Source organism: Tursiops truncatus, chromosome 3 (genome assembly GCF_011762595.2).
Source record: "Tursiops truncatus isolate mTurTru1 chromosome 3, mTurTru1.mat.Y, whole genome shotgun sequence".
In the NCBI taxonomy this organism is placed as follows: Eukaryota; Metazoa; Chordata; class Mammalia; order Artiodactyla; family Delphinidae; genus Tursiops; species Tursiops truncatus.
The window spans coordinates 122,307,160-122,332,662 of NC_047036.1; the positions used below are offsets into that span (position 1 = coordinate 122,307,160).

Genomic DNA, 25,503 nt, shown 5'->3' on the forward strand with positions numbered 1-25,503 from the left:
ATGGGCAAACTTAGTTATTCATTACTGATTTTTTCTTTACCTGTTCGTACAGGAAGCAATGAAGCTACAACAAGATATGAGGAAAAAGAGGCAAGAAATGTTAGAAAAACAAATAGAATGCCAAAAGGTAAGATAAATGTTCATTATTTGCATGCTGGAATTGATGTATGGAATGGATTTTACAAAGATATCCCCAATAGAGTTTTAAAGGTTACTTAAACTAAAATTTACTAAGCATAGTTTTACTTTTTGCTGTTTATTTTATAGATGTTAATATCCAAGCTAGAAAAAAACAAAAACATGAAACCAGAAGAGAGAGCAAATATAATGAAGACTTTAAAAGAGCTTGGAGAAAAGATCTCACAATTGAAAGATGAGTTAAAAACATCTTCTGCAGTCTCCACACCATCTAAAGTAAAGACAAAAACAGAGGTACCTATTTGCATTTTTCATTCAGCATAGGGTTATTGAACATCTGTGGTGTGCTTTGCACTTTAAAAGTGCAGTGGAGGCTTCCCTGGTGGCACAATGATTGAGAGTCCGCCTGCCGATGCAGGGGACACGGGTTCGTGCCCCAGTCTGGGAAGATCACACATGCCGCGGAGCAGCTAGGCCCCGTGGCCATGGCTGCTGAGCCTGCGCATCCGGAGCCTGTGCTCCGCAACGGGAGAGGCCACACAGTGAGAGGCCCACGTACCACAAAAAAAAAAAAAAAAAAAAAAAAAAGTGCAGTGGAATCCTTAGGTAGCTAATAGTCTAGTGTGAGACAATTGTAAGTATCTTTTTTTTTTAATGTTTCTGTAGATGCTGTACACTCCCTCTGAAAGAAGTGATAATACCCAGTTTGAACAAAGATGTTTTTTAACTGAATTTTTTTGTTCTCCATGCTGATGATGTAACTGCTTAGAGTGATGGCAAGGAAAGAGACATTTCCTATTTCAGCAGCTTTTTTTCTATTTTTTAATAATGTTGTAATGCAGCCATCCCTTTTAATATTCAAAAGATATCATTGCCTTTAGTATGGGTAAAAATATGGCTTTCTATTGAAAAGAATAATCAAAAGTTCTAGATCCATTTAAGTCTAATTTTGTTCATTTCTATTTGTTTCCTTACCGTAGAAGAATACTTGCTTTTACACCATGGTTCCATCATTATTCTACAGCTCTGTAGTGGGATTTTAGATAAATTTGCAGCCCTTTGAAAACTGGGAATAAATTTGTCAGATATATATATATAGAATGCAAATTTTTATGTACAATATTATATTACATTTGAAATTGTGGTTCTCTGTTATTAAAGGAATGTAAAGTGTTTCATTAAGAACACAACATTGTAAATCAACTATACTCCAATAAAAATTTTTTGAAAAAGATTAATTTATGATCTAAAAAAAGAAAAAATGATTGCTTTTTAAAAATATAATAAAATGTTATTTTAATTGAAATTTCCCCCAATAATAAAAAGAGCATTTAATTATGGAAAGAAATTTAAGAGAATATGGGGGAAAGAAAATCTCTCATAGTCACACCAGCTAAAGGCTGATAATTTGTTTCTTACCAAAAAAAAAAAAAAAAAAAGAGCGGCAATAGTTATAGGGTTCAGATCTGAAAGCAATTATGTAACTGTTATGTTTGTACTATTAGTGAATTTTTATTGTGTAATTTATTTTGCCCTATTATGTTTCACTTATGATGCTTTATTATGTTCTCAGCTCCCTCATCTCAAATGACTGTTTCCAAGGTCTGATTTTTAGGCCATCTTTTTTTTTTTTTTTTTCCTCAGTGATAGTTTATTTATTTCACATAAAAATCCCCCAAAGCTCATGGAAATGATGCCTTCATATCACGACAGTAATCAGAATGAATTGTTTTTGTTTTTAAAAACCACAAAACTAAAAAAAAAGAAACCACAGAACTCGCCGTCGGAAGGATGGGTGTGTGAACTACGACTTGGGGAGGGACTTATGATGCATCCCATGTGTCACAAGAGGAAAACTCAATGTTCCTTTACAAGGAGGGCTCGACATCTGTTGCATTTCAGCCAAAAGCTGCCCGGCAGATACAAGCTTTCGCAAAGCCGATTTCAGAGGGTGTGGGTAGCAGCCCTAGGTGCTGCCGAGGACACAGTGGCCCCGTATGGACGGAGCTGTGCCTCAGAACTTCACACACCTGTGTACAGGTGGCTGACCTGGAGACAGCCACCCCGGGGGTCTCTCTATTCTGGAGGGGCTGTGCCATCTTAATTAAGCATTTGTAATACTGCTTGCTTATTAAGCAGTTATACTGTTTATTGTTACAACTGATAACATACTCTCTACATGTTTTCAGTATTATATCTGTAAAGTTACTTTCCTTAAAACACCCATGTTTATTGCGTGCTCTCACATTTACCCAGAAGAGATGTGTGTCATTCTGTAAGTGTAATATTGTGAACAAGATTTTGTAGGTTGTCTAAAAAATACATTTTTACTCTTAATTTTTCCAAAGGCCCAAAAAGAACTATTAGATACCGAACTGGACCTTCACAAGAGGCTATCCTCAGGAGAAGACACAACAGAGTTACGGAAAAAACTCAGTCAGTTACAGGTTGAGGTGAGATTTAAGAGGAGTTACCCCCACTACATTTAACATCTCGAAAAATAGTTTTCCTAGATTTAGTCTGATGATGTGTTATGTTCTGCTTTTTGTTGTTATTCAGGCTGCACGATTAGGTATTTTACCTGTGGGTCGAGGAAAGACCATGTCCTCTCAGGGTCGAGGAAGAGGCCGAGGCCGTGGAGGAAGAGGAAGGGGTTCACTAAATCACATGGTGGTGGACCACCGCCCTAAAGCACTAACAGTTGGGGGATTCATTGAGGAGGAGAAAGATGACTTACTTCAGCATTTTTCAGTAAGTTTTTAAAATAGTAAATGCCAACTCTAAAAGCATTGTATTTAGCATTTCCTTGATGCCTTCTGTATAAATGTCAAATGTTTTATAGATTAGAAAAATAAGTTGTAAAATCATGGGTATTAGTAAATTCCTATTAATATATTTGAAGGTCAAGAAGCAGCTCATGCTATATTCCATAATACTTCACATAAATGCATTTGTAACAACAAGTTATTCGAAAGCTATATTTGATTTTTGCTTTAGGGTTTATTACATGGTTTACTAGATGTTTATAGTCAATAAGTGAAAATAGTCTGGGATGGAGACAAAATCCAAAGGAAGAATTTGTTAGGAGAAGAGTCATGTTTAGTTATATTCTGTGTACAGTGGTGACCACTTGCTTTTAGACAAATATGCAAATAGATATTTGCCACAAGTGAATGTTTTTGTTATTTTGCACATAAACAGTATATTCTCTTTCTAACCACTCATTAATTCATCTAGTAAATATTTTTTGAGTGTTATTTGTGCTAGAGCATTTTCATACATGATCTCATGTAACCTTAAATAACTGTATAAAGTGCAGGTAGAAACCCATGTGTACAGATCGGAAAACTAAAGCTTAAAAAAGTCACCCAAGATCATACAGTTAATAAGTGGCAGGACCAAGGTAAAAATACACAATTGACTGTTAACATCCAGGATGCCTATTCCTCAAACAACTTTTTTGAGAGAAAACATTTTCAGCCCTATTGAGTGTTAAAGATGGTGAGAGAAATCTTAAAGAGCAAGATTTCACTCCATAGTTTCTTATTAGTTTGATGCTCATTAATCTTGTTTCACCCTGGCTATTAGAGAATGGTGGGTTATTATAAGATGTCCAGATTTGAGAGCCACCTGGGCTGCAGTCTGTTTACTCTTGAGCCAGTTTTTTCACTACCCTGACTGTTATTTTCTTTTTTTGTAAAGTGTGAGATTGTCTTTAAGTGACTTCTTTGAGGAGTAAAGAAGATAATATATGGAGGAGCACTGTACATGGGCAGGGTGTTCTTCTGGAGGCTGGGTGAATGTCGATTTTTGTCTCTCAGGGTTGAGTATATAATATTCTAATTTCCTTGCCAAAACTTGGGCATGGGCATTTAGACCCACTGCCAGCTCTGGTGAGGTGCATTACATAATAATGTATAATAATATAAAGCAGAATTTTTATAAATTTGGCTCTGTAGAAAGTTTTAGTTACAAAAAGTAGGTAATTTTGTTAGGTAGGAAGCTGCATGCTCTACCCTGAGGGTTATATATAAATCTTTAAGTTTTAATCCAGAAGTCATGCTCAAATGGCTCTCTTTCCTTCTCATAAGTAGAGTCATTCTAGAGTATCTAATAATAACCAACTTTTTTTTTTTTTTTTTTTTTTTGCGGTATGTGGGCCTCTCACTGTTGTGGCCTCTCCCGTTGCGGAGCACAGGCTCCGGACGCGCAGGCTCAGCAGCTATGGCTCATGGGCCCAGCCGCTCCGTGGCATGTGGGATCCTCCCGGACTGGGGCACGAACCCGTATCCCCTGCATCAGCAGGCGGACTCTCAACCACTGTGCCACCAGGGAAGCCCCAATAACCAACTTTTATATACATATATTTGTTAAGTCTGAAATACGGCACTTGGTTTGCAGAAAGGGACATGTCCAGGCATTTGGGGAAGGAGCAAACAAAGCCAAGGCTGGTAAGGCAACTTCAAGAATGAGACACTACCATTGGTTTCGATGGTGTTTTGTAGTTTGTTTTTTGTTTTGATAGGGTACTATCAGACAGTCTTGAATGCTAGAAACACACTTACACTTGTAACAGATACTTGGGCAGTATAGTATGCTTTCTTTGAAAAAAATACAGAAATACGTATGCCTAAGACATTATTGAAAGTAGATTTAGCAAACCTATAGGGTAACTCTTCTTCAAGGTCTTTTATAATCCCACAAAGACTAAAGTAAAATGTATATTTTCAGTATTCTTTTACTGTCCTTAATGATTGTGAAAGGATCATGGATCAACCATATCTGTATGAAAAGGTGATGGATGGGTGTTAGTGAAGCTGTTCTGAAGTGTGAGGACCTAATTCTAGAGTCCTTCAGTTTATTCTTGTATTCATTAATCCAGCAGTCCCCAACCTTTTTAGCACCAGGGGCTGGTTTCATGGAAGACAATTTTTCTGCGGACCGGAGGGGAGGGGGGAAATGGTTTCAGGATGATTCAAGCCCATTACATTTATTGTGCACTTAATTTCTATTATTATTACATTGTAATATATAATGAAATAATTATGCAATTCACCATAACGCAGAATCAGTGGGAGCCCTGAGCTTGTTTTCACATGCCACGCACCAATAGGGTTTTGATGTGAGTCTGCAAGCAGAGACTTATTAGGGTCTCTGTGCAGTCGAACCTCTCTGCTAATGATAATCTGTATTTGCACCCACTCCCCAGTGCTAGCATCGCCACCTCAGCTCCACTGCAGATCATCAGGCATTAGATTTTCACAAGGAGCGTGCAACCTAGATCCCTCACATACGCAGTTCACAGTAGGGTTCATGCTCTTATGAGAATCTAATGCTGCTGCTGATCTGACAGGAGGCAGAGCTCAGGTGGCAATGCAAGCAACGGGGAGTGGCTGTAAATACAGATGAAGCCTCACTTGATCACCTGCCACTCACCTCCTGCTGTGTGGCCCGGGGGTCGAGGACCCCTGCATTAATCCACTTTTAAGAATTTATCATACGGAAATTATGCAAACGATTCTGCAAACTGTAAGTGTGCTCAGTGTAGCACTTTCTATAATAGTGAAAATGAGAACTATCTAAACGCTCAACAGTACTTTGCTGCTATTAAAAACGTGTTTTTAAAGAATAATGACATAAGAAAATTCTCAGGATTGTCTTTTAGGTTAAGGAAGGGTGGGATAGGAGAGTAGTCATAAACTTGGAGTGGAACTGCTTTAAATTGTTAGTTCTGGGTGGGAGAATTCAAGTTAGTTTTAATTTTTTTTCCCTTCTAGGCTCTTCTCTGTTTTCTGTGCTTTCCAAAGGAACATATCTTATTTTTAAAATCAGACTTTTTAACTTCACATTCATTTTTAAGATGAAACACCAGCATTTTTATACTGTATATGTTAAAACCAAATTTGAGGATATGTGTTAATCTTGGGCTTTACGTCCCAGATACGTACATGAAAAATATGAGTAAATTTAAAAATTGTTGACCTTTGAGCAGCATGGGTTTGAACTGTGCTGGTCCACTTGTACACAGATTTTTTTCAATAATAAGGCTGACAGTAAGTTATTACCAAGATTTTTGACCATATGGAGAGTTAGCACCCCTAATCCCTGTGTGGTTCAGGGGTCAACTATATACACAAATTTAAAATCCAGAGAATGTTTATATACAATGGAAGTTATCTATAACAACATAAAACATGTATAATAATATATAAATATTTTAATAGTATATATCACTAGTCAGACTTTTTCTAGTAAAGAACCAGATAGTAAACACGTTAGGCTTTTGCGGACTTCGTACAGTCTCTGTCACATTTTCTCCTTTTCCTCCTCTCTCTAAACCTGTCCTTCCCTCTTCCTCTTCCTTCTTCTTTTTCCTTTTCTTCTTTTAATAATTTTTTATAAATGTAAAAATAATTCATAGCTCACAGGCCACCAAAAACAAGGTGCTGGGCCATGTTTGGCCTGAAGGTTGTAGTTTGCAGACCCCTGGTATATATTATTTTATTACTTTATATATAAAATATTTAAGTTCAAAAATGGGAAATATGGGACTTCCCTGGTGGCACAGTGGTTGGGACTCCACGCTCCCAATGCAGGGGGCCCGGGTTAGATCCCTGGTCAGGGAACTAGATCCCACATGCATGTCGCAACAAAGAGCTCGCATGCCACAACTAAGGAGCCCACCTGCTGCAACTAAGGAGCTGGCGAGCCTCAACTAAGGAGCATGTCTGCTGCAACTAAGACCCGGTGCAACCAAATAAATAATTTTTTTTTAAAAAGGGAGGGCTTCCCTGGTGGCACAGTGGTTGAGTCCGCCTGCTGATGCAGGGGACACGGGTTCGTGCCCCGGTCCAGGAAGATCCCACATGCCACGGAGCGGCTGGGCCCATGAGCCATGGCCGCTGAGCCTGTGCGTCCAGAGCCTGTGGTCCGCAACGGGAGAGGCCACAACAGTGAGAGACCCACGTACCACAAAAAAAAAAAAAAGTAATAATAATAATAATAAATTAAAAAAGGGAAATAATATCATGTAATATATAAATAGAATTTTGTATATTTTAAAGATAAAATCAGTGAGTCCCAAAAGAACTTTTTTTAAAAAAGAATCCTTATTTATATATCTTTCATTTGACAGAGTTAGGAGGGTATCAAAGACCATGAAGAATTTCCTTTAAGTATTTTAATATTAAAGTTTAGGTAAAAGCTGAAAATTTTAAGTCATAGAGGCTTGCTTAAGGGCACAGATAGGATGAGAGCTTAGGGTGCTTTCCTTCACTCCTGGGTAAAGAGGGGTTCAGCTAATTTCAACAGGGAAAGTTATTTATGCTGAATGTTTGGAATACTTGAACTGTACTTTGGCATTTTTTCAATAGTATGCATCATTTAACTACAAAGATTTTGAGCTATGGTAGTGTGGTTTAGAGTTGTACTCAGTAATAATAGAGTGGAAGTAGATTTTTTTTATTTTCTTCTTCCTGATTATGAAAATAGTAAATGCTTCTCAGGATGCATTTAGTAGCTGCAAGTAACAGATAAATAACTTGGAAAATATGGACGTTTATTTTCTTTTTTTTCAAGAAGTTTAGAGGTAGGGAGGTTTTAGGATTGATTATTTAAGAAACTCAGCTACACAGGTTCTTTTCATATTTCTCCTCTACTATCCTAGTGTGTTGGCTTTCTTCCTTAGGTCTTTTTCTTCATGATGTCAGTCAGGATGGCTAGTTAGGGTGTTTCCTGTTTTTTCACTGTTAATGGACAATGTTATATACATCTTACTGTATTTGGCGTTTTTGAGGGAAGTAATGTTATGTGGACAGTCCTGTGCATTGCAGGACCTTTAGCACCTCTGGCTCTCACCTACTAAATACTAGTAAGTGCTCTTCAGTCAGCGTGACCACCAAAATGCCCTCTAGAGTAACATTATCGTCTCCCACTGAGAACCATTGCCCTAGGTTAGTTCATAGGAGCAAGATGACTGGATCGAAGGCACGCGTATGTGTATTTAAAATTTTGGTACAGCTTGCCAGATAATCCTCCAGGAATGTTGCGCTAATTTAAACTTGTAGTGACATTGGGTGAGAGCACCTGTTTGCCCATATCCTCAACAGCACTTAAGTTTTGTTTTTTCATCTTTGCCAGTCAGGGGATTGATGATCATGACTGGCACAGATTTGGCATCAGTTTCTGATCTGGGAAAATGGCTGTGTAGGTGAATTTCTCTCTGCGTAACTTCTACCTCTAAGGTTCTACATGCTTCTAAGTTACTGCATATAATTTTTTATTGATGATATGTAATTGATTTGCTCATATTCACACATATATTCATGTATGTTAATATTTGATTTATTTTGAGGGGCAACACACATATACATAGTCAAAAAGAAAAGTATGTACAATGAAAAGTAAGATTTCCTGGACTTCTCTGGCGGTCCAGTGGTTAAGACTCCATGCTTCCAATGCAGGGGGCACGGGTTTGATCCCTGGTCGGTAAGCTAAGATCCCGCATGCCGCGTGTTGTGGCCAAAAGAAAAAGAAAAGGAAAGAAAAATAACATTTCCTTCTACCTCCAGTCATACAGTTCCACTCCCCATAGGCAATTACTGTTAATTGTGCATATGATGTTGCTTTGTTTTTAATGGATGCATGGTGATTTATTGTATAGATGTACTGTACTAGATTTAATTAGTCCTGTATTGATGGACATCTAACTTTTCTCCACTATTTCATTATTTCAAGCCGTGGTATAGATATGCGTGTGAGAGAATATATATGTGTATATAGAAAAATTAGATATTTTGATAGGTATATGAGGCAAGTCCTAAATTTTTTTAAGTATTTTTAATTAAAAAAATTAATACAAGCAAAGGGTCAAAATTCGGTTAATAAAAAGTAAAAATCTCACCTCTTAATCTTGGCCTACTCTTACAAGGTAGTTATTATTCTTGGATATATTTATAGAAAAAATTACGAATATAAGAATACATATATTAAGTCTCTCATCAAAAAAATTTTACCGGGGCTTCCCTGGTGGCGCAGTGGTTGAGAATCTGCCTGCCAATGCAGGGGACACGGGTTCGAGCCCTGGTCTGGGAAGATCCCACATGCTGCGGAGCACCTGGGCCCGTGAGCCACAACTACTGAGGCTGCGCGTCTGGAGCCTGTGCCCCGCAACAAGAGAGGCCACGACAGTGAAAGGCCCACGCACTGCGATGAAGAGTGGCCCCCGCTTGCTGCAACTAGAGAAAGCCCTCGCACAGAAATGAAGACCCAACACAGCCGAAGATAAATAAATAAATTAATTAATTAAAAAATTACCAAAATGGGATCATTTATAAATACAGAGGTGCATTCTAAACATTGCTTTTTTAACATAAATATCTTGGCTAATTGGTATTTTCTTGAAATTATGAAGATAATACTCAACTTAAAATGTTTATTGAAACTATACCAATAAGAAATGTATAGTTAAGTGATTTATCAGAAGGTACCATATTACCTGCCCCTCAGGTCAAGAAACAGAACATTCCCAGCACCCCAAAAGTCTCCTTCTGCCCCCTTCCAGTCACTATCTTCTCTCCTCCTCAGAAAAAGTCTAGCCTCACTTTATTATAATCACCTCCTTGCTTTCTTTATACAGTTGATTCTCATTATTCGTGGATACTGCATTGCACATTCACCTACCCACTAAAATTTATTACAGCCTCAAAATCAATACCTGAAGTGCTTGTGTGGTCATTTTCAGACATGTGCTGTGAAAAATTTGAGTTGACCAGTGCACAAGTTCCCAACGGAGGTCAAATGAGGTGATGTTCTGCCTTCTTGTCTCAGCTCTCATCCTGTAAACAAGTCTTTTTTGCAGTCTATTTAGTGCCCTATTTCTCTCATTTTTTTGTGCTTTTCATTGGTGATTTCACTGTTTAAAATGGCTTCCAAGTATAGTTCTGAAGTGCTGTGTAAGTGTTCAGTAAGGTAGTGATGTGCCTTATGGTAAAGATGTGTGTTAGAGATAAGCCTTGTTCAGGCATGAGTTGTCATGCTTTGGGCCATGAGTTCAATGTTAATGAATCAACAGTATATATTAAGTAATGTCCTTAAACATAAAACAAGGTTACATATTGATCATTGGCAAAAATGTTTTGACCAGAGGCTCATAGGAACCTAACCCTCTATTTCCCCTAGGAACAATGGTTCAGTGTTTGCTAATTCAGTGCTTGGGTGAACTTTATGTGACTACTGCAAATAACGAGAATCAACTGTATTTTTATCACCTTAATGTGTATTCCTAAATGTTATAGTATTATTTTGCGTATTTAAGAAAATTTATATATATGGAACCACATAGTATATATTCTGTTGTGTCTACTTTTTTTTCTTAACATTATCTTTGTGAGATTCGTTTGTGTTATTACATGTAACAGTAGTTTGCTATTTTTATTGCTGTATAGTTTTCAGTTGTATATATATATACCACAATTTATTTTTCCATTCTCCTATTGATAGGTATTTGGGTTATTTCCATTTCATTTTTATGAACAGTGTTGCTGTGAACATTGTTTTAAATGTCTTTTCATATATACATGTACATTTCTGTTGCATATACATGGACTTGTTGAGTGAACTGCATCAGTTTTATTAGTTTAGATTCCCACTTGTGGTGTGTGAGAGTTCCTGACTTGGTATTATTAGAATACATCTTTATTCTATTTATTAATCTTATTTGTTACAAGTTAGGTAGTGGGAGTTTTATATTCTTAGTTCCTGACTGCATACAAATTAAATTTCTCCTTCTTCCTTCAGTAATATATATGCAGTACATCTAATGCCTTAAAATTTCTTTTGGAAGATAGAACTGCTACCCTCTTTGGAAAGCAACCCAGTTAATATAGGTTAAAAATTTTTATATTGCTTTTTCTTGCTAATAAAAGTAATATAACTTTACTTAAAAATTCAAATAACAAAGTTTAAGGACTAATGTGTAACATGGTGACCGTAGTTGACAACACTATTATATAACTGAAATTTGCTAGGAGACTAGAACTTAAATGTTCTAAAAACCCCCCTCTCCCCCCCCCTCCCAAAAGGGTAATAAATACGTGAGGTATGCATGTGTTAATTAACTCGATGGGGTATCCTTTCACAGTGTATCAAATCATCACATTGCACACTTCAAATATCTTACAGTTTTATTTGTCAGTTACACTTCAGTAAAGCTGGAAAGAATTTAAATAATATAGAAATGAACAAAATACTGAAGAAATCTCTATAATTGGGCTGTATGTTAAAGGATAGAGTAAGGGCAAGGGATGTCTGTTACACAAATTACCTGTTTTTTTCTTTCCCCAAGGTTTATTGAGATATAATTGACATACAACATTGTATTATTTTAAGATGTGGAACATAATGATTCAGTATACATATGCATTGTGATTACTAACATAAGTTTAGTTAAATCCATCACCACACATAGTTAAAATTTTTTTTTCCTTGTGATGAGAACTTTTAATGTCCACTCACTTAGTAACTACCTGATTTTGAAAAGATGGTAAATGTATATTTGGGTTAGGGCCATTTTGATGTGTCATTTTAGTTTGTCCCATGAATCAAAATGTTTGGTGTCAGGTTATAAACATTTAACACCTACAAGGGATAATAGGAGTTTTTCCTTAAATCACAGGCTGTGGTATCAGCAGAGACAGTAATTGACTGGTATGCATCTGGCCTAATGTACATTCTTGCCATGCAATGATCTGAGTGTTCTATGGAAATATTTTGTAAATGCTTCATGAAGTTTATCAATATTTTTCCTAGAAAATATAGGGTGAAACCCCAAATTTAAAAGAGCCCCTTCTATTACATATTTTAGGACTGAACCAAGAATTGGGGATAATCTACAACCCAGATCTGTTGATAGGAAAGCTGTAGGAATGATTAAGCTTTCACTTTCATGAAACTTTGGGTCTCTGTTCTTTTGTCTCGATTGCTTTGTCCTTAAAATTAAACTTTTGGTTTCTCTTACTGAAATTTGCTGGGGAGGAAAAAATGTTTAGACAGTAATAACAAGAAATACATTTGAAACTGCGTAGTTTTACCCTGAGATAGGATAATAGGTGTTTAACATTTGTGGGATGCGTAGATGAGCTGCAGAGTATTTGTCATTGTTATATAGCATTTCAGGAAAAGAAGTGGGAATAGTTTTAACAGATATAGATGGGGATATAAGAGATGTCATGAGATGAATAGATAATTTTTAAATTACTTATATTTGTAAGGTTTTACTCTAAATATGTAGATTATCAAAGCCAAAGGCCAATAATCATATTAAGACAGTATTTGTTGTCCTCATCATGACTTTTCTATGTAGAATGACTATATAATTTATATCCAAACCAAGACAGATCTTAAAATTTATGTGACATCAACATTAATCATGGACTATCCTGGGAAAACCAGACATGTGGTCTTCTAATTAAAAAGAACTTCACTTTTTCTAGCTCTCATTGGAGATTATTTGTAGATCCATTTTAACAGATTTTTTTTCCCCTCAAGTCATTAAACTTTTAATAGCACACAATTTGAAGAAATCATTAGTAAGTGTGAGTACAAACTTTTGTGTTCTTCTAAAATCTATTTTAGCCTGCAAACCAAGGGTCAAAATTCAAAGACCGTCGGCTACAAATATCATGGCACAAGGCCAAGGTGCCTTCTGTATCCACTGAGACTGAGGAAGAGGAAGTCAAGGAGGAGGTAAATTTAACGATTGAAAATAAGAGTTGAATTAGATTGTTTTCCAGTTATATGCTTTTCTTAACATTAAGTAATAAAAATTTAAAAATAAATATTGAGTTTTTTCATGCATGTAATTAATTAAGACTAGTCTAGAAGTTTATTAAAGAATCAGATTAGGTGCAGAAATAAAAAAGCTCTTTTGGGGGTTATTTTCTGGTGTAGGAGAGACTGTACTTTTTTAAAATTTGCATTTATTTTGGCTTTATTGGGGCTCTGGACGTTTTTATTTTGGTAAATGAAGACATGGATTAAGTGAACAAATTAAATTTTATCTGATCTAGTTTTAACTTATTCAAGTTCCATAAGTAATAGATTTGAGTTTTCTTTCTACATATAGTTGGTTAAAATGGCCATAAGAGGGAAGAATAGCAAAACCAAGGACTTAAATAATACAAGTACTAACCAGCTTCTTAAAACATGAGAATTAATATTGCTTTTTTACTACAGTATTTCTAATTAGTTTGTTAAAATGGACACTTAGGCAGCATTGCAAGTTATTCCTCATTCATTGTAATTTTGTTTTTAAAAGATAGCATTTATGCCTGATCAAGAGTCTTCCCGACCAAGTGGGTAATTTTACATAACAAAAGCAGAAACATTTCCCTTCTTTAAAAAAGAAAGAAAAGAAAAATCTTGGTATTTCGGGAATGTTTGTAGATACTTTTACTTTGTGTAAGATTTTAGATTTTTATGTAAGATTTGGAATGTCAGTGTCATAGGCAAGGTATTATATTCGTCCTTCACAATCGGATATTAGAGGAAACGTTTAGACGTTCAAATGGTTATTTACTTTTCTCACTTTTAAGATAATAGAATAAAATTAATTTTATCAAAAACATGTTTCATAGATATCCCCCTCCCCCCACTAAATGTTCATATGTTATTTGTTTTTCTGATGATATTAGAATGGAAATCTTCTATTAAACTAGCAGAATTAGCAGGGGAGAAGAATATATATATATATATAAATAAATGTTTTGGGGTTTTTTTGCCCCCAAAGATACTTTGCGTCACTTGTAAATCCAGCCTGGGCTTTGTACACTAGTCTGTTTGTCCTTTGGCCTAAAAAGCACTTTACTTACCTTTCTTGTGCCACTGAGCAGATTTTACCCTCTCTTTTCTTCAGGAAACAGAAACATCAGATTTGTTTTTGCATGATGACGACGATGAGGATGAAGATGAATATGAATCTCGTTCATGGCGAAGATGAAATCTGATGCGAGCTGTATACTTTTTAGGAATATTGTTTAGAAGAACAACTTTTTAAAATTATTTAAAGAAGTCAATGAGCCAAAAAAATTTTTTTTATTTTTATTTTCAACACAGTAGGTTTAAGGACAGCAAGTTTGCTATTTAAATACATCTCATAACTGTTCATGATATTAAAGCACCAAAGGCCTAGTGACTTTTACACAGTTGTGAAGATCCACAGGAATGACTTGGATAATCTCTAGAGCCTTATTTTTCCACACCACCTGTTTTTGTTGCTATTGGTGTTGGATTATGATGTAAATGACAGGGTGTTCAGAAATTTTATTTTGGATTATAATCTGCTGATAAAGTTTCATTAAATGTAAAAATCGCCTGGAATCTTTTATCTCTTAGCTATTATGGATGGGTCATCAGATAGTAGGAGATATTTGTAATTAAAATACCCTTTTGCTTTCAAGAGTTGTCTTGGAAGAAAAGTAAATTTAATTATTTTATTGAGGAGGAGCCCAATTTGTATTCAGTCTGAATTCGGGGGGATTTAATGTGCAGCAGTAAGTAATATTTTAGTGTAAATTGTAACTGTTCTTCAATGCTATAAGGCAATGGTAGCTAGCTCTGTGGGATTTCCATTCTGTCATCATATTAACTCTCCTGGACTTCTGCCACTGATTTTTAGTTTGCTTTGAAATTACTGAGCACTGGTTCAGTTGGTCCTTTTTTTTTCCTTTCTTTTTTTTAACATTCTCAGAATATAAAAGGCTTTCACCTGTTGCCCCTTTCTCGTCCCCATTTTCTTTCTCCTGCCTTTTTATTAATAGCCTGACTTACCCATTATTGAGATAAGTGATTCTTTTGGGCCACCAAAAGTCAGTCCCCAATAAAAAGTTTAAACCAGCACCTTGATAAACAAGTGATATTTTGATGAGAATAATGGAAGGATTTGTGGGGAGAGAGAGTCACCAGCTTTTTTTTTTTTTTTAAAGCTTCACTTTAGTTAATAGTTATGCAGAAGGGTTTGAAAGTGTGTGAAATTCTTTCCCTAAATTTAAACCATGATGGTGAGGTGACTGGGGATAGGTTGGGGGTGGGATGGGGTAGGGGGATGGGTATGCTAGTAATAAATGGGAGTCATAACTTGACTTTGATCAGATGACCTTATATTTTCATAATTTTGTAGCTTGTTGCTATCCATGAACATATGCATCCTTCAGTAGACGGTTTCCTTCACTGTGTGCATTTTTACTGTACACTGTATAGAGTATCTGTTAAGTAAAATATATCTGTAAATTTATGTCCTTGTGTTCTGAATGTTAGATGGAAAAGCAGAGGAGCAACACTACACTGTATTGACCCCTGGGGAAATAAAATGATTAATGTACATAGGATGTTACTTTTTCAAGGATATACACAGCTATGTTTTTATAGTACGTGTGGTGTGAAAATTTGAAACCTCCTGTTGGCTTCAGAAGGTTCTTGGTGATCACTATGTCAAGGATTTTGTTTCCTGAGGTGAAGACTGTTTCTCAAAATAGAAACTATTCACTAAGAAACTTAAAACCATCAGGACTCTAGATTTACTTGGCTACAAGAAGTTAAATCCCATGTTCTGACTATCTTTCCTCTTCTACATGTTTTCCTGGAATGATGTGTCAAACCAGGATCATTTTTAAGTTTTCATGTAATTTTCCCTTCATAATAATAAGGACTTCCTCTTTCTAGGTTATAGTTATATTTCTGAAAACACAAAGCTAAAATAAGCTTATAAAAGAAGGAAAACATTACAGTGGGGTAGAGTAAGCAATCTTGCTTCTTCCTCCTCCGTCATCTCTAACGAAATTTTCCTGATGTCTGTGGCTCAGTTGGTATATATTTTGAAAGATTCATTGTGGTGAATATTTTGAGTCCTGACAGTTTAAACGTGATAGAGGGAACAAAGGATTTATATATTTTTTGTACAAAGTTTTTTCTTAAACTGTATAATTTTGTAAATAATTTGTTTGGTTTTTTTGTGTACTAAAACTACCAGCGTATAGATTTCAATAAGAATTGTTGTATTTTTGTATTTGGAAACTGAAAATTACAGTAAATTAATGGAGCTGTAAGGAAATTTTCAGTAGACTGACAATTCAGCAGAGTGAGATTCCTTTTCATATGATTTTTTAACCTAAAATTGACATCTTATTACACTCTCAGTACAGAGAGCGTTGAGGATTTGTTTGACCTTTTTAGTTCTTGGGGGAGAGGGGGGTGAAAGAGAAGGATGTTAAAGTGAAGAATAGCTAGACACTTTTTCGAGTAAGTTTTGAGGCCCTTTATATAAAACTTAGTTTTCAATACACCTAAAATACTTCATAAACGTCTTTTCCTAAGACTTCTAAAACATGTTTGACTCTCAAAAATGTATTCAAAATATGTGTTAATATAATATTAGAAAATTTAAGTTAAGGTTAGCATAAACTAGTTAAATGTATATATTTTTTCCTTTAGGACTGAGATCCCCAAGCATTAGAATTTCTCTTAAAAGCAAGTAACTATGACTTGTTTTCTTGGCATCTTCACTTACAGAAATAACATATACCATCTGAGGCAAATTCTGTTCTTTTTAATGTGTATGACATCTTTCTAAGTAGCCGTTGAGCAATAACAACCACCAGCCTGGCTCGGTCATCTTGGTTTACTAGTGGATTGCTGCCCAGGCTTAAGAGGTAACCCCAGGGAATGCAGAATTTCCCTCAATTTCTTCATGCTGTAACATTGAGAAAACATTGTCAGTAGCTAAGGTGATAAATTGGAAAACGTCTTGTTAGGGTGAAAAAAAGAGGTCCATGCTGATGGATCATTATTTCAAAAAAAAAGAAAAAAAAAATCATGTGAAAAGGAATAGTGGTTCCTCTTGATGTATAGTATGCCTGTATTATAGTTTTTACAAAATTGTGAACTTGTGTAATAGTATAATAGGAGATATTGTTGAATTTCTAACTGTTTATACATTTAAATTCATATATGTAATGTTTGTTTTATCGATTACAATCTGAATTTCTAAGAAGCATGTTGACTTTTGCAATAAAGATGCAATATGGAATGGTTCACAATTGAAAAAAAAAGATAAAAGTGTTGCAAATTTAAAAGAATTTGGAAAATTTATGAACCATTCCAAAAATTATAACAATCACCAAAAGAGCTGTAATTCTGGCTTGTTCTGGAAAGAAAGAAAACGTATGTGTATGCTTGCTTGAGTGTGAGAATGAATGAGTGATGGATATGTGTGTGTGTGTTATGTTGGGTTCATGTACATGAGAGAATGCCACTCAATATGAATTTGGGTACCGAAGTCACTGGCTATTAAATATTCAGTAGAATCACTCCTTTGACAGAGTGGTCTTGAAAATGAAAGAGAAGGGCATTAAAGTGTTAACTTATAAGTAACCTTTAACAGCCATATTTCTTTGTTCATGGATGGATCTTGGTATCCCAGATAAAAAGCACAAACAATTTTATAAAAGCAATTATTTTAATATTATCTTGAGGATATTCAAGATGCCTGCAAACAATAGGAAGGACATTTTCCTTAAGCACAATAGAGAGAAGGGAAAGAACACCTTGAAGAGATGACCTAGGGCTTCCCTGGTGGCGCAGTGCTTGAGAGTCCGCCTGCTGATGTAGGGGACACGGGTTCCTGCCCCGGTCTGGGAGGATCCCACATGCCGCGGAGCGGCTAGGCCCCATGAGCCATGGCTGCTGAGCCTGTGCATCCGTAGTCTGTGTTCCGCAACGGGAAAGGCCACAACAGTGAGAGGCCCGCGTACCGCAAAAAAAAAAAAAGATGACCTAAAGATATGACAGTTCTAATTGTGATGGATATTTGTGAGGAATAACAAGAGAAGGAAGTGATCTTTACCCAAAAGGACTATGTGGTGATGGGAAAAGGATGTATATATCACTTGGGCTCCTATTTTCTTGTTTTAAAAACTGCTTTTCATACAAAATTCCCCTCCGAATGTTTATGCATTGTCCAAGAAGAGTCGTTCTTTAAATCTCAGCTTATACAGGAAAATAATAAAGAATGGGAGTAAATTTCATTTTCATTATTTTCAAATAAACAAGTTTTATTCATATTTTGTGAATTAAGTAAATGGCAAATAAGCTGTGTGACCATTTATTTTGAATAGATGATAATTTATCCAATAGATGTTTATCATAAACATGAGTCTAGGGCTTTTGGTGGGGGAGCCAGCATAATTTTGAACGTAATTACATTTGTTTAATAGTAACAAATAGTACTAAAATGAGCTCTCATTAATTATTGGTTTTATGTGATTTTTTTTTTTACTGCTTTTGATGTAAGTTATTCTATAGCCAAGGATAAATTTTGAATCACAAGCCCCAGTTTACTGTCTAGGCTGGATCTAATTATGTTCCAGTAAACATAAGACATGAGTGAGTATGTCAACCTGCAGGACCATTTTAGATTAGAGAGTCAGGGTTGCTTTAAACAAGTGGACCAACATTTTGCAAGTCAAACCTGCCCCATTTGGCATCATTTTTAGTCTCAAAGATCTACTTGAGGGGCCAACCAAGACTGACCCAAAAGAAGGCTATACACTGCTAATCCAGGTATTACGAATCACCTTCATTTATGCTAAATCCATTTATTGCCAAGTGATCTCCTTTCTACAGGATCATCTACCATTTGGCCTCTTACCTGGTTCTGCAATCGACCTTAGGCTAACTAAACCATCCCAAGCATTCTGAGATAGGCGACTTGATACAGGTGAAATTAAGGTCAGAACAGTGTTTGATAATTGTTTGCAGGATATTTGTGGTTTGAGTCTACTCTTATCTTAGACTTCTGCAAACAGATTTTTTTGGTTGTGGTGGTTAGGAAGCATGATAAACACTTTTTCTTTGTATTTATGTTATATTTTTCCTTTTATGAAAGGTGAGCAAGGGAAGAAGGCCCTAATCTAATAGCCTATCAGTTTGTTTTCATTGAAAGTCTGTATTTCCTACATCACTGCAGTTTTCTAACCACTTTATAGAGTTCTTTTTTCTTATTAGGCCGCACTGCGCGGCACGTGGGATCTTAGTTCCCCGACCAGGGATGGAACCCGTGCCCCCTGCATTGGGAGTGTGGAGTCTTAACCACTGGACTGCCACGGAAGTCCCCATAGAGTTCTATTACTTTGATAGAGTGATCCACTAGTTCTTAAAACATTTGAGTTGGGGTAATGGTTAGTGCTTGATTGTTCAGAATTTTTGTTCTTTACTCAAATCTTTGTTGGGGAGTAGGGTTATAGAAATAAGCCTTTTAGTTGCCTAGCCATGTTTCTGTTGAACGAGTCTTCAACACTGCTTTGTAAGCACTTCATAAAAGTGAATGTCTTTTTAACAGTTTTCTAAAGTCCTTGTGATTCTCTCTCTTCTTAGTTTGCCCCCAGACAGCTTCTTTTGTGAGAAACTGATATATTTCTCTCAATTTGAAATGAAATTAGATAATAAGGGCTAACGTAGACCTTGCCAAATAAATGCGGTTTTTGAGGATGATTTGGCTTCAAGATTGAGGCTGCTCACATGTTTACTTTGAGTTCTTAGACCAAAGGCTGCCGATTTATCTGTGTAAGCGTCTGATCCTGTGTAAACTATCTAGTGCTAGTTCCTGAACCAACCTCCAACAAAGGGTAATTTACCTTAGAATTCAAGATTTTAACATTTAAAGCCTGTAGGGGGCTCCAGAAGGCAAAATTTAGTGGACCTTAGAGCAGTGACTGAATCTTTTTTTCACAGCAACTCAACAGTGAAAAACACATTTTGCACTGGGACCCAGTATATACGTACACACAAACCAAACAAAAGTTTACCAGACAATGCTTACCCTTACAACCCAGTATGCACCTGATATTTTATTCTTGTCAGGACCCACTACTTGGCTTTCAAAATTGCAGTTTGGAAAACACTAACCTATTGAGTTTCAGGGTGAATTGCATTTTTAAATCCCTCTTCCTGTGACATTGTCAATACTATTTTGAGTATAAAATGATAAAATTTTATCTTCTGTGCTTTGCTTGGAAAAGTAGTCTGGGGTCTGAAGTTGACCTTTAGTCTAAAATTAAAGGTGAAAATAATGTGTACATCAATCTCTTTATTGATTACTTGATGCTCTTGAGCATGAAGTTATTTTATAGTTTTTAATTTTTAAAATAGACAACTGTGAGTGACTTTTTAAACTTGCCTGTAGTTTTATATTTTTGTCATTTTTTGCCCTGGGAAGGGAGTGTAATGCTAGAATATTGGTGCTACTTTTTATGAAATCTAAGGCACTTTGCAGGAATTATTTAAAAAAAAAAAAAACCTGCCCACGAAGTCCATACAGCTACAAATATTTAGTGTCTGTGAATCAAGAAAGGATTATTTGGCTTTGAATTTAATTTTGCATTTAGAGTTCACCTTAGCTATCAACGATTCAAAACAAACCAGGTTTGATATCTCTGAGAAAATTGTACATATTCCAAAATTGTTCCATTGAATTCACCCTTTTAAAACATATTCTCCCATAGGTTCATAAGAAATAGGAGATATTGATAAACTCATATAAAAAATAATTAGTCCTTGCCACTTTTTTTAATCTTGGGCAAGTGTGTCATTTGTGTATTTACATGTCTGAGCTTTTCTAGTTTCTAAAATGTAAAGAGAAAGATTGAGAACATGTCAGTGTGAAGGTTGGAATATTTTCAGAAATCCATAGAAGAAAACTATTGTCTGCAAAATAAATCAACACTGGTCATGGAAATATGTTATTTGTACATTTCAGTATTTCTATCCTCTTGTCCATGTACATTCCTTTTCGGATTCCTTAAGCAATAAAACTTGACTTTCCTCTAATACCATGGTGACAAGTAAATATATTTAATTAAATTAGTTGATAGTTTTAAGCTATTCACTTTTGTGAATTCAGTTCAGTACAAGTATTGAATGGAGACTGTGAACCAGATAATGGCTCAGTAGTTTGCCTGCATTCTGCTTGCAGCCTTTTGAAGAAGGTGCTCCCTGTTCGGCTTTGAAAACTGAGTTTAGAAGAGATTAAATGGCTTCCCAGAGGTCACACAGTCTGTAGTGGTGGCACCAGGATTTGAACATGGGTCTGACTCCTGTGCTCATGTGCTTAACCTCTGTGCCCTGCTGCTTCTAATAAAATGGGATATTGCAAGTATGTAGAATATCACTGGTCTTTTTTACTAGTGTCTGTCAAACACTGCCATTCTGGCTCCATCTATCTCATCTGCCCTGGATTGGAACCGGGCTCCCTTGGGGAGTGATACTTTAGGTAGCATATTGGAAACCACAGAACATAGCATTTATAGATGCTAATTTGTGGAGAAGCATTTTAAAGTAATAATTTTCTGTGACCTCCATAATGTACAGCCAGCCAATTTGATACCTTTGACAATAATTTGGCTGTATCATAACCTATGTTTATTTTATGTTCAATTTTATCTTAAATATTTTTCCTGTGGCAAACAGAATTATGATAATCTTGCAGTATTTCTACCTTGCTTCTTTGTGTTTTTCAATATTTCTGGTGCCTTCTTTCTTTTAACCTTGGCGTTAAAAAAATCACGTTGTACATAAATAAGTTTACATGCTTTAATTTAATGATGTTTTCATATAGTATACTGAATTTTCTAGGCAGAAAGTGCTGAGAAAAGCAGTGTTTGTTCACAGCTATATTTATGCCGTAGATTTTTTTTTTAAGAGTATATTCTCAGTGAATAAAACTGATGTTCATGTCATTGTTCTGTTGTTTATAGAGTTACTTGATTTTTTTACATGTTCAGATTTCTTATTTTAGTAATGTCATTCTGAATCCTTGTGGATTTCTAATTTTAGCTATTTTGGCAACTATGAGAGATGTTTATTGACTACTAATGATATGGTAATAATTGTCATCTGCAAAAAGGAAAAGATGTTAGCACCCTTGGGAGAAAGGGGGCTTTTTATTCTTTGACAGCCCATGAGAAAAGTAGGCATGTTCTAATAGATTCAACAGAAAAAGTTTTTTATTCTTGACAAATTTAGCAGCCATTGGGAATATTTCCAGTATGGGAACTGTATCAGGGAAATTGCTGAGACAAAAGAGAATGATTATAACATTCTGCTGGTAACAGTACAAGTTTTTAGAAAGGTGTTTCCCCCCAAATTTTGGATTATGTCATTAAAAAAAAAATCTCACTGTCGTCAAATGCTAAAAAAGCATACATGCTCTTTTTAAAGCATTATCAACATATTTTGCTTTGAAATATCAAAGATGGGGAAGAATTTTATACATAGAACTTAATTTCTTAGAACTTTTTTTTTTTAATCTTTTGAAAAATTTCTACCAAAAACTTTAAGGCACTTCTCTCCCTGTGATTTATTTAAATCTTAATAAATTATACATTTCTGCACTTTAGCCATTCATGTGAAAATTATTTGGAGTCATTGCAATAGAATGGTGCTGTGTGGTCTCCTGAGGCCCCAAGTATGTCAAAGAAGTTTCATCCACTCTTAGTTTTACATTTTTCAGTGACTATTATTGATAAAGTAGATAAAGCTGGACAGAAGTCTGTAAAGATTGAAGTAAATGATTCAGATCTGTGTAGAAGTGAAGACTTAATTTATGTAAGGACTCTATATGTTTATGACTAGCTTTTGTGCTTAGCTCCTAGTGGTTTTGGAAAGCTGTCTATGAGTTGTGGGCACCTATTCATTTCTCAGAAATGGCTGTATCTAGGAAAACAAAAACAAAAAACAAAGAACCCAACTGGTATGATCAAACATGTTCAGAAAACTTTGAACATTGTCTGTAAAAACAGTTCACAGTGTATTTTGTCTCCTGTTTTACAAACCAGGAGGATTGCCTTTTTATTCATTTTGAGGTTTCCAGGATCATCACTGGCTGTAGCTTGATGCTTCATAGACAGGGTGGAAGAACTGGTTACAGTAGAGAGTTTCACTTGTTTTTCTTTCTTTGTGGCCTACGTGAATCAGAATCCAAAGAAAATTTGCACACTTAAAATAGGAGAAAAGTACAACGACTTTTGATAGTGTTCAACATTTTTGTAGGGCAATCCTTGACCGTTTTTGCCCAGAAACATAATGGGTTTTTTTTTTTGTGTATGCCATAAATAAAAAATTAAGAAAACATGAGACAAGGAAAAATAGCCTGCATGCAGAAGCCCTTTATTAACCGTTGAAAAAATGACTTGAAGAACCAGGAGAGGTCATAAGGAAAAACCTATTTCTGCCTTTTATTTAGGGAATTTTTGTTTCATTTCGCCACAGTCAAATTTTAATGGTGCTAAGAAGAAATAATTGTAAACTTGGAAAGGGAATTGTGAAGGCTATTTTTATTCCCTGATGTGCTCCTATAAATTGTTGTTTTTCAGTTTAAATCTTGGTTTCTTTAAGCATGGTACCATTTTTGTGTTGTACGTTTAATGTCACTGTTCCCAGTCAGAGAGGCATGACAAGCAGAACTCCAAGGACCCACAGGTCTGATGGAGGTAACTCCTCTCCCACAACTGAGGTGTTCCTCAGCCTTTCAGGGGTCAAGAGAGCCCTAGCCTTGGTGTCAAAATACTATTGGCTATGATTTCAGTGCTCATCATGTGACTCACTATGCTGTATGGTTTCAAGCATTCTTATTTACTCTACAAGGTATACTATGATTTTTCCCTTTCTGTCCAAGGGAAATCTGAGGCACAGGCAGGTCACCGTCTCAAAGCAAAGCCAAGATTTGAAGCCGCAATACATCTGACTTCAAAGCATGGCTTGTAACCACTGCTTGGAACTGTGCTCTCGTCCCAATAGCTGTGTGAGCTGAGGTTAATTACTTAGTCCTTTGAATGCTCAGCTTACTCATAAAATGGGCCTTATAATAACAGAGCCCATTTAATGGTCGCAGGATGGCAATAAGCATTAAATGAGATAGTATCTCTGAATGGAGCTGTTTTCAACTACAAGTGAATTTCTTACATTGGTTATTAAATCTTGTGGAATCACCTAAATAAATGTGCTTAGCAAATGTTGGAAAAAAGAGAAGGGAATACTTCATACCTGAGATTGCATCTTTATATTTCTTTAATATATCACATTAATCAAGTAGATAAAGACAACCAGACTCTAGGTACTGACATTTCCTAATCCTTAGCAATTGTTAGTGAACATTACACGTAGCCACAAGGTGGGTCAACTACCTCGTGGTAGACGGTCAGCATGTTCTGACCATCTTACAAGCCTCTAACTGCAGATGGGTGAAGGGGCTCCATTTCCTGTCTAGAATCCCCTTACCAGTCTTCCACAGAAGAACAAAAGTATTATATATACTTATGTGATGTACCACAGAAAAGCCTAAGTATTCCCCCAAAGTCTCAAGCCCTTTGATCTGGGAATTTACTTAACAGAGCCAATACTTCAGAATCACCCTCTACTGGTTGTTCTGTTTTTTGCCATATGATCTGCTCCCGCTGGATAAGTGTGAATCTCTTAGTGTGAATCTCTTTATGCAAAATGAGATTTTTTTCCTTGTTTTAACAATTCTGTTAAAATTGTTAAATTGTGGTCAGTGAATTATGCTTTAGGGTGTGGCAAAGGGAAAACATTTTAAATAGAAAAATTAATGAAACTATTTTTCATAAAGAATATATTTGGAGGACAGTGGAATTAGCTCTTGAATAGACATATCACTAGTACAAATTATGTGAAATAAACGCATCGTTCATGGGTTTGGTGTTTCTGCGTAAAAGGCCGAAAATATTTAAAAGCAAGCTGTCATTTTCTCCAGCTCTTTGTAAAATTATCATCCAAGTGTGTGAAAAGAATCACGTTAAAACTCTTAAACATTTCTTTTTTAGTGGGTTCTACTGTTATTATTTAAGCAAACGTATTGATTTATTGAACATTCAGGAAGATAAAGTTTTGGGAGTTTTTTGGCCACGCCGCTCGGCAGGAGGGAATCCTAGTTCCCCCACCAGGGATCGAGCCTGCACCCCCTGCACTGAAAGTGTGGAGTCCCAACCACTGGACCTCCAGGGGAGTCTAAGATAAAAATGTTTTAAACACTCAGACTGAAAATATACATGTTTTAGGATGGCACCTTCCCTCTCTCGCTTCCCCTCCTCACTTCGGACTTTACTCCACTATTAAAGTGACCAGAGGGAGACTTTCTCCTTTGCGACTCTTTCCACATCTCTATTTTACACTGCCTCAGGACATCATCTCTCTATCCGTAAACCTGCAGGATTTTGTCTTCTTTTTTTTTTTTTTTAACCTATTCCCTGTAACAAAGGATTCCCCTTCAGGAAGAAAGGAGGTCATAGCAACAGGCTTCTC

The 25,503-nt window shown here is 35.9% G+C and overlaps 1 protein-coding gene across 6 annotated transcripts in view; it reads left to right on the forward strand.

The window, feature by feature from the left end:
* RBM27 (RNA binding motif protein 27) overlaps nucleotides 1-16,155 on the forward strand; it is a 65,885-nt gene extending 49,730 nt beyond the window's left edge. For 5 of the 6 annotated variants that reach the window (XM_019924641.3, XM_019924643.3, XM_019924644.3 and 2 more), the window contains 6 exons: nucleotides 53-127; nucleotides 268-432; nucleotides 2,487-2,591; nucleotides 2,698-2,889; nucleotides 12,772-12,882; nucleotides 14,051-16,155. In XM_019924641.3, the coding sequence (XP_019780200.1) occupies nucleotides 53-127; nucleotides 268-432; nucleotides 2,487-2,591; nucleotides 2,698-2,889; nucleotides 12,772-12,882; nucleotides 14,051-14,134 (732 nt within the window). In that variant the 3' untranslated portion in view covers nucleotides 14,135-16,155. Of the gene's footprint in view, nucleotides 1-52; nucleotides 128-267; nucleotides 433-804; nucleotides 1,339-2,486; nucleotides 2,592-2,697; nucleotides 2,890-12,771; nucleotides 12,883-14,050 lie in introns of those variants that run through there. The other variant, XM_019924647.3, reaches the window with a different exon arrangement.
* Nucleotides 16,156-25,503: the final 9,348 nt, after the last annotated feature.